At 49.3% G+C, this 14,069-nt stretch overlaps 1 protein-coding gene across 6 annotated transcripts in view; it reads right to left on the reverse strand.

Annotated features, from left to right (window-relative positions):
• LRSAM1 (leucine rich repeat and sterile alpha motif containing 1) overlaps positions 1-14,069 on the reverse strand; it is a 43,537-nt gene that overhangs the window by 4,986 nt on the left and 24,482 nt on the right. For all 6 annotated transcript variants that reach the window (XM_082470203.1, XM_082470204.1, XM_082470206.1 and 3 more), the window contains 6 exons: positions 8,466-8,565; positions 7,001-7,088; positions 5,928-6,002; positions 4,304-4,384; positions 2,648-2,743; positions 621-719 (listed from right to left, as the gene is read on the reverse strand). In XM_082470203.1, the coding sequence (XP_082326329.1) occupies positions 621-719; positions 2,648-2,743; positions 4,304-4,384; positions 5,928-6,002; positions 7,001-7,088; positions 8,466-8,565 (539 nt within the window). The remainder of the gene's footprint in view (positions 1-620; positions 720-2,647; positions 2,744-4,303; positions 4,385-5,927; positions 6,003-7,000; positions 7,089-8,465; positions 8,566-14,069) is intronic.

Consider the following 14,069-nt stretch of genomic DNA (forward strand, 5'->3'; position numbering starts at 1 on the left):
CTGGAGAACAGCCCGTCACTATTGTTGAGGGGAAAAAGGAAGTTGCCAAAATAGCCTTATAGAAGGACTCCTGTTTTGTTTTGTTTTTTCCTGGTTGTGCCACATAGCTTGTAGGATCTTAGTTCCCCAACCAGGGATCGAACCTGTGCCTGCTGCAGTGGAAGCGTGGAGTCTTAACCACTGGACCACCAGGGAAGTCCCAAGAAAGACTCCATTTTTATTAAAAAAAAAAAAAAAAAAAAAAGGGTGTGCGCGTGTGTGAGAGGGAGGGGGGGAGGGGGGAGAGAGGGGGAGAGAGGGGGAGAGAGGGGGGAGAGAGGGGGGAGAGAGGGGGAGAGGGAGGTGGGGGAGGCTGGGGACCACGTCTGTCCCATCCGCAGCCCCTGCCCTGGGGAGTGCACAGCGGGCTGCGGGTCTCCCCTCCGCCCAGCAGTGACGGTCTTTCAGTCACCAGAACCAACGCTCCTCCCTCTCCTTTCTGTCCCTGTCCGGGTCGAGCACAGGACCTGGTGCACTTAGTCACCAGAAATATGAATGGAATTAAACTGGACAGGTCAGGAAGCCGGGCATCGCTAAGGCCAGAGGCTCCTTCCTGCAGGGTGGGCACCAGCAGTCCTCACCTGCAGCTTCAAGGACAAGGGTTTCTGGTTCAAGAGCCGCTGATACTGAATCAGCCAGTAATTCTCCTGCTTAGTTTCGCTTTTGGCTTCTAACTCCGTCTGCCAAGAAGGAAGCAGACACTGTTAGTTACAAGTCAGCGAATAGAAACCATAATGACAGTGACACCTGTGAACTCTGCTCCTCTGAGCACGTGGATGACTTGGTATTTTACAAAGAACTTTCCTACCCACTGTTGCCTCACCATTTAAACTGCTGAGCCTGGAAAGGCAGGAAGCATCACTACCCCCACTTTACTGCTGAGAACGATCTCAGACACAGCATACCTGGTGGGGGGACCGGAACCTGGGCTGCTGACACCTGGTGCCCGTCCCCCCCCTTCCCCGGGCATCATGACTTGGAGGGGGACACCTTCTCATCTGCTTATGGGAAGAGCAAAGCACTAGGCAGCCGTCTTCTTCCCCCAAGAAGGCTTGGCGTGTCCTCTGGGTGCCAGGCAGGGAGAGAAATAAGATTCTAAGGACACCTGCAGCTTCCGGAGTGGGCTTCACCTGACAAAGCCGGAGAATTATAAACATGCTATTCAAACCGATTCCTCCATTCCATCACTCAAACATTCCTGAGTGCTGTTCTGGGCCAGGCACCGTTCTAGGTGCTGAGGACACAGCAGTGAACACACGATACTAACAGCAGCAGCAGCAACGTCAGGGCACTTCGTGTCAGACCGTGCTGTGCGCTGGGAGATGCCCTTGTACTTAATTCTCACAATTCTGTGAAATAGTTTCTACTTCACAGGTGAAGAAACTGAGTGATTAGTTCAGAGTGATTACCAGCCAGCCCAAGGTCAAAGAGCTGCCCGTGTCGTGGCCGGGATTCAGACCGAGGTCTGTCTTGCCCGGAGCCTGTGCTCTCAAGCACCCAGCCACCCACCCAGGACTGTAGCCGCGCGCTGGGGGTCGATGTGATGTGGGCAGCAGGATTACACTGCAGGCATCTCCCCAGCGCCCCCTAGTGGCCCCTCCTGTACCTTGCCGAGCTGGCTCCCCTTTTCTGGCCTGGCCCTCTCTGGGCTGTGGGCACACCTCTCTTTGGGAGCCCGTGACCCCGATGGTCATGTCCTGATGAGGTGGACAGTGAATCCCCGAGGCCCCTTGAGGGCGGGAGCACACGGCCGCGGCATGGCCGCCCCTGCACAGCACTCAGGGCGCGGGTCACACATTAATGCAATTTGAAGGTGATGGCAGTGAGGCAGCGTGAGGAACAGGCAGCTTCTGACCGGCACAAACACGCCATCTGGGCTCGTGCGGGGCTCGGGAAGAAACTGGTCTCGCCCCTTTCCATCCCCGGCACAGGGCCTGGCCCACGGTGGAGCTCAGAGGACGTCTGGGGTGGTAACAACGCCACAGGAAAGGCTGGGTCCTGACCACTCAGGTGCACTTGGGCTCTGGAGGAAGTGACCCTGACCTGCCACCCTAAATGGGGCTCTGCCACCCTGATGATGTGCCAGAATCAAACCCATTTGGGTCCAGGGGGCAGTTGGGCAACTCCTGTCGAAGGCTTACTAAATGGTCTGCCCTGGACACACCAAGTACTCTCCTGGGCATCTGTCCTGAGCAAATAAATACCCATGGCTGTTCTCAAACACTTAGCTGCCGAGACAGCCTTGCTTATTAAAAGTAAAAAAACAGGAAGTATGCTTGACAATAGGCCAAACGAGGGCCCATCTCAATGCAGCCACGGAAGGAACGCAGAGGACACGAAAGACAGGAAAGAGCAGGTGGGAAAGGGGTGCGCAGTTCTGTGTTACGGGCACGTATGCGCATCACCGTAAACATGCATCCCGATGTCTGGAAAACATACCTCAAAATATTAGCAATAGACAACTCTCAGAAATGAGATTCCTTTGTACTTTCCATTTTTTCTTTGACGAACAACTATTACTAGACTAATGAAAGTGTTTCTAAGAACGGCAAGAGCATTTAGGGAAAGCAAACCCGTGAGCGACTCTGGACGCGGAAGCCAGACGCACCAGGATCTCCCGGAGCTCCTCCTCTCGCTGTGTCTTCTCTTTGAGCAGCTGCTGGAGCAGGGAGCTCAGGACCCAGCGCTGCTCCGAGATCATCTCCTGCAACACAAGACCACGCCCAGTGCTGGGAAACTCGCAGTACCCCGGCCCAAGAAGTCCCCGCAGTGCCGCGGCAGGATCCCCCTCACTCAGTTCTCAGCTGGCAGCCGGGGGCCACAGTGGGTCCGACTCCATTCAAGGCTCTGTCCCTGATCTCAGGCTGAGAGTTGGGGAAACAGAGCAGAGGGGCCTCTCTGCCCAAGCATCCCCTCCCCACCTTCTCACCAGCTTGTACCTCCCTTCCCCAGGGGGTAAGGCCAGGCATGGGATCTAGTGACCGAAGACAGTGCAGTGGTAAGAAACATCAAACAAAGGAAATGACCAGCAGCAGGTACCCGACTTCAGTCTCACTGACTACGGAGCACGCGGACAGAAGCAAACAGCGGGAGGGAGGGTGGGTGAGTGACCCACGCCAGCCGGGAAGGCTCCACACAGACGGAGTGATGTGTAAACCCGAGAAAGCCCCATTTGTGTCCGCGTTCCACTCTTCTCCTCCTCTTGGAAACCCCATGGAGACCCCGAAAACAGGAGCCCCACAGCGCTAATGGGCAGGATGCATGGGCACGCACCAAGCACGGTGGCTGCATCTTCTTTCAGAGCAACACCAACCCCTGCAAGGCTGAGGCCTTTCCATTTGCTAGCCCACTCCTCTCTGACGGCCCCCAGACACAGGCTGGGCCTGGAAGACTATTTCCCTTTTATGCAGGGGAGACATGGAGGCCCAGGGAGGGGAAGCGACCTGCCTAAGGTCATACGGTGACAGACCCGTGGGAGTCCAGACCCCAGCGTTCTTCTCCTGCATCGAGAAGCCCATGAGACAAATGAAGACTGCTCCACTGAGGACAGACACAGGGACGGTGACAGACAGAAGCCTCTGCTCAAAAGCCTGGTACGGGGCACACGTCCTCACACATCACTGATCCAACCCTTCTGCGTACAGCTGGGGAGACTAAGGTACAGAGCAGGGAAAGGGCGGCCCCTCCCCGCCTCCCCGCCTCCCCGCCTCCCCGCCTCCCCACCCAGGTCACACAGCAAGACTGTGCGGGGACAACCCGGGTCCCAGATCTGCTGTCCAGAACGCTGTCTGCTAGTCCCTGCAGCCGCCACACCTGTGTGAGCAGGACACCCAGGCTGGAGTTCACAGGGCCACAGCTGGGCCCTCTCCTCAGACATCCTTGGGACACCAAGAAAGCTCCTTCCCCAGAGGATGTCAGCCGTGAGAACCAGCGCCCCAGAAGCATGACTTAGAGAGACAGGGAGCTCAGTAGCAACCCAGCTCCAAAGCAAAGAAAACACGGAGATGGAGATGCAGCCTGGATGAGCCTTGGCAATGAAACCCTCCTTCCTCTGACCCTCCTGCCTAGCAACGGGCTGATCCCAGCCCTAACCTTGGCCTGTGCTGGGCTCGGCCCCCAGACTGGGCTCCCACGAGCCTTCTGGGGCCAGGGCATCCTCCAGCATCACTGCCTTGTCTGCTGGAGAGCAGCTGAGAGGCGGTGGGGGCATTAGTTGGGGGTGGGGTGGGGTGGGGGACAGGGCAGGCTAGGGAGCCCTACATACCTGTAGTGCCTCTGTGTCCAGGGATTTCCTCTTTAACTCCAGCTGTGTCAGCTGCAATAACTCAGTTTCTATTAACTTAATCTAAACAGAAGACGAGACAGGGGTTTTTAAATTCACATTAACCACGGTTTAATCCTGTGCCGCTGCTCTTGGATGGCCAAGTGGATCTAAGAATCCTTTCTGGGGGCGCCCTGCAATGAAGGGGACCTGTGTACCTTGGGAACCTCATCAGCGGGAGTTTAAAAAGAATTCGTTACTTCATGGCCCTGAATGCTTTGCTGCGTGGACACTCTTATCCTGGACAGTACTGCTGATCAAAAGCCGGGCACAGGGCCAGCCCAGAATGGGTGCTGATCAAGGTATGTGGAATGAAGGGGCTTTCCTTCAGGGTGAGGACCAGAGTGAAGAACAGACACGGAATTCTCACTGAGCCTCTTACCAGTCCAATTCTCTTGCTTCCTCTAAACAGCTGTCACAGAGGAGTGCAGAGGGCAATGGAAGGGACTGAATAATAATAACAATAATAGTAGTAGCTGATATTTATTGAGATTCCACATGCTAGAACTGTGCTGTGCAATTTATTTGCATCATTTCATCAATACCTATTAGGAGGTATTATTGCCTCCATTTTACAGACAAGGAAACTGAGGCTCAGAGAGGTTAAGTAACTTGCCCAAGGACACACAGCAGGTAAGTGAGTGTGCCCTTTCCTTGGGATGTCCCTGCTTGTCTGAAGGGGAAGAGCTGGCCTGGTGGGTCAAAACCACCCATAGTGAGAATGTCTGGGAGTCACCACATACCTTCAGGGTGTGACTGGGGGCTTTTAGCCCTCGGGGTCAGACCCCATGGCCAGTGACTTCTCTACCTTGTGCCTATGACCTTTGTCCCTATGTTCCTATGACCCCACCAACCCCTGGTCAGAGGAATGAGATTCATGTCTGGCAATGTGGGATTGAAATTAAAGGGGGAAATAAAAAGGTAAGTTGGTTTTGGCAAAAAAGAAGAAAAAGAAAAAAACAACCATGCAAAATGTGAAATTCAAAGTGTGCTGAATACGAGGTGATGCGCGTCCCGTAGCCTGAAAGCTCACTCTGTCTGCCGCCACCCAGGCCACGCGCTCAGGGAGCCCAGTGAGCCAGACACAGCCCTGCTGGACGGGGTGGCCAAGAGGCCCAGCGTGGGGTTCGCCCAAGGCTGCCCGCAGGTCAGCAGCAGAGCCCGGACAAGAGCACACCCCCTCCTCCAGGCCCAGGTCACTCCTCAGCCGACACCAGGCCCTGCCTGCTCGCTCAGGTCGGGGTCAGCCTGTCCCAGCTCCTCAACCTGGGCCGATGGGGACACTGGGGTCTGAGCCGGCTGAGGAGTCCTGCCTGCGGCTGCCAAGCAGTCAAGGCCTCCTGTCCCTCAGCCCTGGGCATCATGAGAAGCAGCAGGCACAGGTCCCACCTGCTGGCATGCACAGTGCTGCCCCAGGCACCTCCTGACACCCTGAGTAGGTTCCATGAGGCTCAGTGAGGGGAGGGAGGTGCCGGGGAGACCTCTTGTCGGGCTGGCCTGGAGCTCCCTCCTCACGCCTCTGAAAGCCCACAGGGCGGGTCTGGGGGGGGCCGCAGCCTGCGCTCACCTGCTTCCGGATCTGCTGATGCATCAGGTCCTTCTTCACCTGGAGAGCCTCAAAGGCCGCCTTCTGCATGGCGCTCTGCAACAGAGAGCACGGCCACTCAGGGGGCCCGCAGGGAAAACAAAATCTGCGTCAAAGACACCTTAACGTATGCCTTTTCTGTTTCTTAGAGAGACGACAACTTTTCAGCTTACTTGTTTAATTTTTTAAAATAATACTTATTAAGCGCTTACTACGTGCTGGACACCGTGCTCAGGGCTCTTCCCGCGCTGCACATGGAAGAAGCGATGATGAGGGTACCTTCACTGCCCCATTTCACAGATGAGGAAAGTGAGGTTCGGAGAAGTGAACCGGCTGGCACTAGCATGCAAGTCTGTCCAGCTCTCAGCCTCACCTTAACCACGAGGCCTGACATCCCCTCTAAGAAACAGAGCACTTTCCTCAGACAATCTCACAAATACTAAGTCAAAGTGTTTTGGAAGAAGAGATAGGAGTTGGGGAGAAAGGAAAGAGGAAATGATGGGTCAGGGAGTGGCAGGACAACATCACAGAGGAAGAAAGGAGGGAGGTGATGTGAGGGTCGGGGAATGAGACTCCAATAGGGCCTGTAGGGAAAGCTGGGACTGAACAATTTGGACACAGGAGGGAGGAAATCACAGGGGTCCTTCCTGGTCCTGTCCGCTTAGCAGCACCTGCTATGCGCCCGCTAAGCTGGCGGGAGAGCAGATGGAGGTGCGGCGGGGTTGGAAGTGAGGAGTCTGGGGGCGCACTCCACGGGGTGGGTACCACCGCCTTCCGCCCGTTATGTCCCATGATGGAGCCCCACGGAGCACGGGGAGCGGCTGCCTGGGGAGGGCGCTTCTCTAGACTTCAGTGAGCGGAACACACCGCCCAGAGAGGCCTCTCCCTGCCCCTCATCCTGATGGCCTGTGCGTTTCTCAGCCCTCTAAGCATCTTGGTTCTTGCACACTGTCCAGGAGTCCAGGACGGCGCCTCCACGTGGAGTTCTGCCGCTCTGCTCCGGGCTCCCCGTGCCCCTCCTGCCCCCCTCCTGAGCCCCTGCCCCCAGGGCTCACCTCCTGCAGGATCTGGCTAATGGCTTTGTTCTGATCCATCTGTTGCCAGGACAGAATCTGCTGGAACCGCTCATCCATTTCAGCCATGCTGCCAGAAACACAGCAAATTCATGAACATTTCCTGAGCACCTACTATGTGTCAGGCACCTTGGACGAGATGGAGATAAACCATTTATTCATTCAACAATACTCATGGAGCGCCTGCTCGGGGCCACATCCTGGGCTTGGGGTGGGGGGCGGACATGGAGCTTTGTCTGAATCCCATGGCCCTGGATGGAGGGTGACGGAGTCTCTGTGTCTCCAGAGCTGGGGAGATGATCTCCCGGGCCCCGTCATCCACCCCTCCACTGGAATCCTTCCTACGATGCGCCCCCTGAAGTGGCTGCCTGGCCTCTGCCCACCCACCTCCACCAACAGGGAGCTCATGACCTCCCAGGTGAGCCACTCAGGCTGAGAGAAAGCTGTCCTTCCCGGGCACTAACGTCTCACCCTCCACCCGTGTCTCTCACCTTGGCGGTGGACCTGCTCTCATCCCCCTAGAACAAGTCCAGTGACTTTGGCACAAAAATCCAAACTCTGCAAACCTAATATGTCCATACTTTGGTACAATCTTGGTTTTAAGTTTGTCTGTTTCATAATAGTAGCTGTTATTTATTGGACCCTTATGTGGCAGACAGTATGATCATTAATGCCCATTAAATCCTCCAACAACTCTAGGAGTAGGTACTGTGATTTATCCCCTTTTTTCTGATAAGAAAATTGAGGCTCAGGGAGGGAAAATAACTTGCCTAAGACTTCACAGTTAGTTATAGAAGTGGGATGTGAATCCATGTCTGTCTGGCCCTAGTGCCCACACTCCTAAAAACAAGGTCACACCACCAGGAAGGAGGGAGACCCCCTGCATCTGCAGGGACACGGGGAGGCTGGCGTGCTCCAGGTGCCCGGTGGGGGGCGGGGAGGAGGTGGCACCTGCACTGGAGCCACCCAGGTGGGAGGAGAAACACAAGGGCAGCCAGGGCTGTTGGCCTGTCCCTGTCTGGGGCTGCTAAGCATCGAAGGAGCTTTTCTCAACTGGCTCTGCCAGGCACTGCAGCTCCTTCAACAAAGCCACGGCGCTGGGGTGAACTTGGAAGGCCAGACCCAAAATGGCTATCAGCATGAAGGCAACCCCATCACCGTGCCCCCTCCAGTGCACACCACCCATGACCCCCGGAGATTTATAACTACACCATGGTCAAGAGCACACTGCCTGGGTCAAACCCTAGCTCTGTCATCGGCTAGTTGTGTTTCCTTAGGGTCCAACTAGAAAAGTCACTTAGACCAGAGGTAACTTGCTCCTGACAACATGGCCAAGGGTGGGGTGGCCCAAGGCAGGAGATTCCAGTGCCAGCTCTCACCCTACGGCCCTGGGCCCTGAGCCAGCTCCCCAAAGTCCCTCACTCGGGAAGCCTCTTCCTTACCTTACCTGGAACAGGCCTGCTGGACCAAGTTCTGCCTCTGAGCCTTGGAGGCCATCTGGATGAGCTGGGTCTTACAGCTCTCAGTCAGCATCTGCTGCATGGCCGCTGAGGAAACATGGGGGTGGGGTGGGGACAGGGCTGAGCGGCCACTCCTGGGGGGCCTCATGGGCGTTACCTGGGCATCCACCTGACAGTCACCCTTAGAAAAAAGTCTCTTTTTTTAAATTATAGAAGTAACTTCAGCTTGAAAGTCTGATTAGTTGTAAAACACTGAACAACATACACATAATCTTCTATAGTCTTGTCACCCAGAAATATTATTACATTTTGATATATATTCTTCTGGTTAATTTTTAATGCATATTGATGGATTTTTAAAAATTTAAATGAAAGAATTAAAAGCAGGGACTTGAACAGATATTTGTATACCCATGTTCATAGCAACATTATCCACAATAGGCAAAAAAGGTGGAAACAACCCAAGTGCCTATTGATGGACAAATGGGTAAACAGAATGTGGTCTATCCATGCAACGGAATACTAATCAGTCTTAAAAAGGAAGGAAATTCTGACATAAGCTACAACGTGGATGAACCCTGAAGACATTACGCTATGTGAAAGAAGCCAGTCACAAAAGGACAAATACTGTATGATTCCACTTATACGAAGTACCTAGAGCAGTCAAATTCATAGAGACAGAAAGTAGAATGGTGGTTCTACAGGGTCCGGGGGAGGGGGAAGTGGGGAGTTCCTGTTTAGCAGGTATAGAGTTTCACTTTGGGATGATGAAAAAGATCTAGAGGTGGATGGTGGTGATGGTTGCACAACAATGTGAATGTACTTAATGCCACAGAACTGTACACTTACAAGTGGTTAAAATAGTAAATTTTATGCTTTGTATATTTCACCATAATAAAAGAAAATGAAAATGTTATCACACTAAATATACCACTTTCTCACCTTTTATGAATGCATCCCTATGTCAACATGCTGACGTGATGTTAATAGCTACAGAATATTATAGTGCCTGGATTACCAAAGTTTAAGATAATCCTCTGTTTCAGAGCATTTGGAGTCTTTCTGTGATTATTAAATGATACTGCTATAAATATCCTTGCTCAGATATCTTTGTGCACATCTCTTTGATTATTTCCTAGAATAATTCTTAGAAGTACACAGTTTTAAGGTCATGAATGATGTACGCCAGTTACCCTTTCTGCCCTCCAGAAAGAGCCTGTTGATCATACTCCCTGTGGCAGCACACAGGACAGCCTGATGCCACATGCCCTCAACAACTCTGGGTTATTACCTTTTCTTGCCTTTTCATTCTTTTTATTGAAATTTTTCAGTTATAAAAATAATACATGTTAGGGCTTCTCTGGTGGCGCAGTGGTTGAGAATCTGCCTGCCAATGCAGGGGACACGGGTTCGAGTCCTGGTCTGGGAAGATCCCACATGCCGTGGAGCAACTGGACCCGTGAGCCACAACTACTGAGCCTGCGCGTCTGGAGCCTGTGCTCCGCAACAAGAGAGGCCGCCACAGTGAGAGGCCCGCACACCGCGATGAAGAGTGGCCCCCACTCGCCGCAACTAGAGAAAGCCCTTGCACAGAAACGAAGACCCAACACAGCCAAAAATAATAAATAAATTAATTAATTTTAAAAAAAATTTTTAAAAAAAGAAAAAAATAATACATGCTCAGTTTCTAAAATAGCTAAGTAATAGGGAAGTTTGAAAAGGTGGGAAAAAAAAGCTCCTTAACACTGAGCCTATTTCCAATCTGTTAATTTGATAAACATCCTTCCAGAAATGCAAACACAATCTTTCTCTTTATAAATGGTGGATGATGGTGAACTTTAAAATAGGGACATTGGAGACCTTCAAGATGGCGGAGGAGTAAGACGTGGAGATCACCTTCCTCCCCACATATACATCAGAAATACATCTACACGTGGAACAAATCCTACAGAACACCTACTGAACGCTGGCAGAAGACCTCAGACTTCCCAAAAGGCAAGAAACTCCCCACGTACCTGGCCGTGTGGCTGACAGGGTCTTGGTGGTGTATAGGGTGTCAGGCCTGTGGCTCTGAGGTGGGAGAGCCGAGTTCAGGACATTGGTCCACCAGAGACCTCCCAGCTCCATGTAATACCAAACGGCGAAAGCTCTCCCAGAGATCTCCATCTCAACGCTAAGACCCAGCTCCACTCAACGACCAGCAAGCTACAGTGCTGGACACCCCATGCCAAACAACTAGCAAGACAGGAACACAACCCCACCCATTAGCAGAGAGGCTGCCTAAAATCATAATAAGGTCACAGACACCCCAAATCACACAACCGGATGCAGTCCTGCCCACCAGAAAGACAAGATCCAGCCTCATCCACCAGAACACAGGCACTAGTCCCCTCTACCAGGAAGCCTACACAACCCACTGAACCAATCTTAGCCACTGGGGGCAGACACCAAAAACAACGGGAACTACGAACCTGCAGCCTGAGAAAAGGAGACCCCCAACACAGTAACTTTAGCAAAATGAGAAGACAGAGAAGCACACAGTAGATGAAGGAGCAAGGTAAAAACCCACCAGACCAAACAAATGAAGAGGAAATAGGTAGTCTACCTGAAAAAGAATTCAGAGTAATGATAGTAAAGATGATCCAAAATCTTGGAAACAAAATGGAGAAAATACAAGAAACGTTTAACAAGGACCTAGAAGAGCTAAAGAGCAAACAAACAATGATGAACAACACAATAAATGAAATTAAAAATTCTCTAGAAGGGATCAATAGCAGAATAACTGAGGCAGAGGAACAGATAAGTGACCTGGAAGATAAAATAGTGGAAATAACTACTGCAGAGCAGAAGAAAGAAAAAGAATGAAAAGAATTGAGGACAATCTTAGAGAACTCTGGGACAACATTAAACGCACCAACATTCGAATTATAGGGGTCCCAGAAGAGGAAGAGAAAAAGAAAGGGACTGAGAAAATATTTGAAGAGATTATAGTTGAAAACTTCCCTAATATGGGGAGGGAAATAGTCAATCAAGTCCAGGAAGCGCAGAGAGTCCCATACAGGATAAATCCAAGGAGAAACATGCCAAGACACATATTAATCAAACTATCAAAAATTAAATACAAAGAAAAAGTATTAAAAGCAGCATTTAAGAATCTGTAAAAAATACAAGCACATGGAGGCTAAACAATACACTACTTAATAACCAAGAGATCACTGAAGAAATCAAAGAGGAAATCAAAAATTACCTAGAGATAAATGACAATGAAAACACAATGACCCAAAACCCATGGGAAGCAGCAAAAGCAGTTCTAAGAGGGACGTTTATAGCAATACAATCCTACCTCAAGAAACAAGAAACATCTCAAATAAACAACCTAACCTTACACCTAAAGCAATTAGAGAAAGAAGAACAAAAAAACCCCAAGTTAGCAGGAGGAAAGAAATCATAAAGATCAGATCAGAAATAAATGAAAAAGAAATGAAGGAAACGATAGCAAAGATCAATAAAACTAAAAGCTGATTCTTTGAGAAGATAAACAAAATTGGTAAACCATTAGCCAGACTCATCAAGAAAAAAAGGGAGAAGACTCAAATCAATAGAATTAGAAATGAAAAAGGAGAAGTAACCACTGACACTGCAGAAATACAAAGGATAATGAGAGATTACTACAAGCAGCTCTATGCCAATAAAATGGACAACCTGGAACAAATGGACAAATTCTTAGAAAAGCACAATCTTCTGAGACTGAACCAGGAAGAAACAGATAATACAAACAGACCAATCACAAGCACTGAAATTGAGACTGTGATTAAAAATCTTCCAATAAACAAAAGCCCAGGACCAGATGGTTTCATAGGCGAATTCTATCTAACATTTAGAGAAGAGCTAACACCTATCCTTCTCAAACTCTTCCAAGATATAGCAGAGGGAGGAACACTCCCAAACTCATTCTATGAGGCCACCATCACCCTGATACCAAAACCAGACAGATGTCACAAAGAAAGAAAACTACAGGCCAATATCACTGATGAACATAGACGCAAAAATCCTCAACAAAATACTAGCAAACAGAATCCAACAGCGTATTAAAAGGATCATACACCATGATCAAGTGGGGTTTATCCTAGGAATGCAAGGATTCTTCAGTATATGCAAATCAATCAATATGATAAACCATATTAACAAACTGAAGGAGAAAAACCATATGATCATCTCAATAGATGCAGAAAAAGCTTTCAACAAAATTCAACACCCATTTATGATAAAAACCCTCCAGAAAGTAGGCATAGAGGGAACTTACCTCAACATAACAAAGGTCATATATGACAAATCCACAGCCAACATCGTTCTCAATGGTGAAAAATTGAAACCATTTTCTCTAAGATCAGGAACAAGACAAGGTTGTCCACTCTCACCACTATTATTCAACATAGTTTTGGAAGTTTTAGCCACAGCAGTCAGAGAAGAAAAATAAAAGGAATCCAAATTGGAAAAGTAAAGCTGTCATTGTTTGCAGATGACATGATACTATACATAGAGAATCCTAAAGATGCTACAGGAAAACTACTAGAGCTAATCAATGAGTTTGGTGAGGTTGCAGGATACAAAATTAATGTCCAGAAATCTCTTGCATCCCTATACACCAACAACGAAAAATCAGAAAGAGAAATTAAGGAAACACTCCCATTTACCACTGCAACAAAAAGAATAAATACCTAGGAATAAACCTACCTAAGGAGACAAAAGACCTGTATGCAGAAACTATAAGACACTGATGAAAGAAATTAAAGATGATACAAACAGATGGAGAGATATACCATGTTCCTGGATTGGAAGAATCAACATTGTGAAAAGGACTCTACTACCCAAAGCAATCTACAGATTCAATGCAATCCCTATCAAACTACCAATAGCACAGAACTAGAACAAAAAATTTCACAATTTGTATAGAAACACAAAAGACCCCGAATAGCCAAAGAAAAACGGAGCTGGAGGAATCAGGCTCCTGGACTTCAGACTATACTACAAAGCTACAGTCATCAAGACAGTATGGTCCTGGCACAAAAATAGAAATATAGATCAATGGAACAGGATAGAAAGCCCAGAGATAAACCCATGCACATATGGTCACCTTATCTTTGATAAAGGAGGCAAGACTATACAATGGAGAAAAGACAGCCTCTTCAATAAGTGGTGCTGGGAAAACTGGACAGCTACATGTAAAAGAATGAAATTAGAACACTCCCTAACACCATACACAAAAATACACTCAAAACGTATTAAAGACCTAAATATAAGGCCAGACACTATAAAACTCTTAGAGGAAAACATAGGCAGAACACTCTATGACATAAATCACAGCAAGATCCTTTTTGACCCACCTCTTAGAGAAATGGAAATAAGAACAAAAATAAACAAATGGGACCTAATGAAACTTAAAAGCTTTTGCACAGCAAAGGAAACCATAAACCAGATGGAAAGACAACCCTCAGAATGGGAGAAAATATTTGCAAATGAAGCAACTGACAAAGGATTAATCTCCAAAATTTACAAGCAGCTCATGCAGCTCAATATCAAAAAACCAAACA

Source organism: Balaenoptera physalus (assembly GCF_965194825.1).
Source record: "Balaenoptera physalus genome assembly, chromosome: 7".
In the NCBI taxonomy this organism is placed as follows: domain Eukaryota; kingdom Metazoa; phylum Chordata; class Mammalia; order Artiodactyla; family Balaenopteridae; genus Balaenoptera; species Balaenoptera physalus.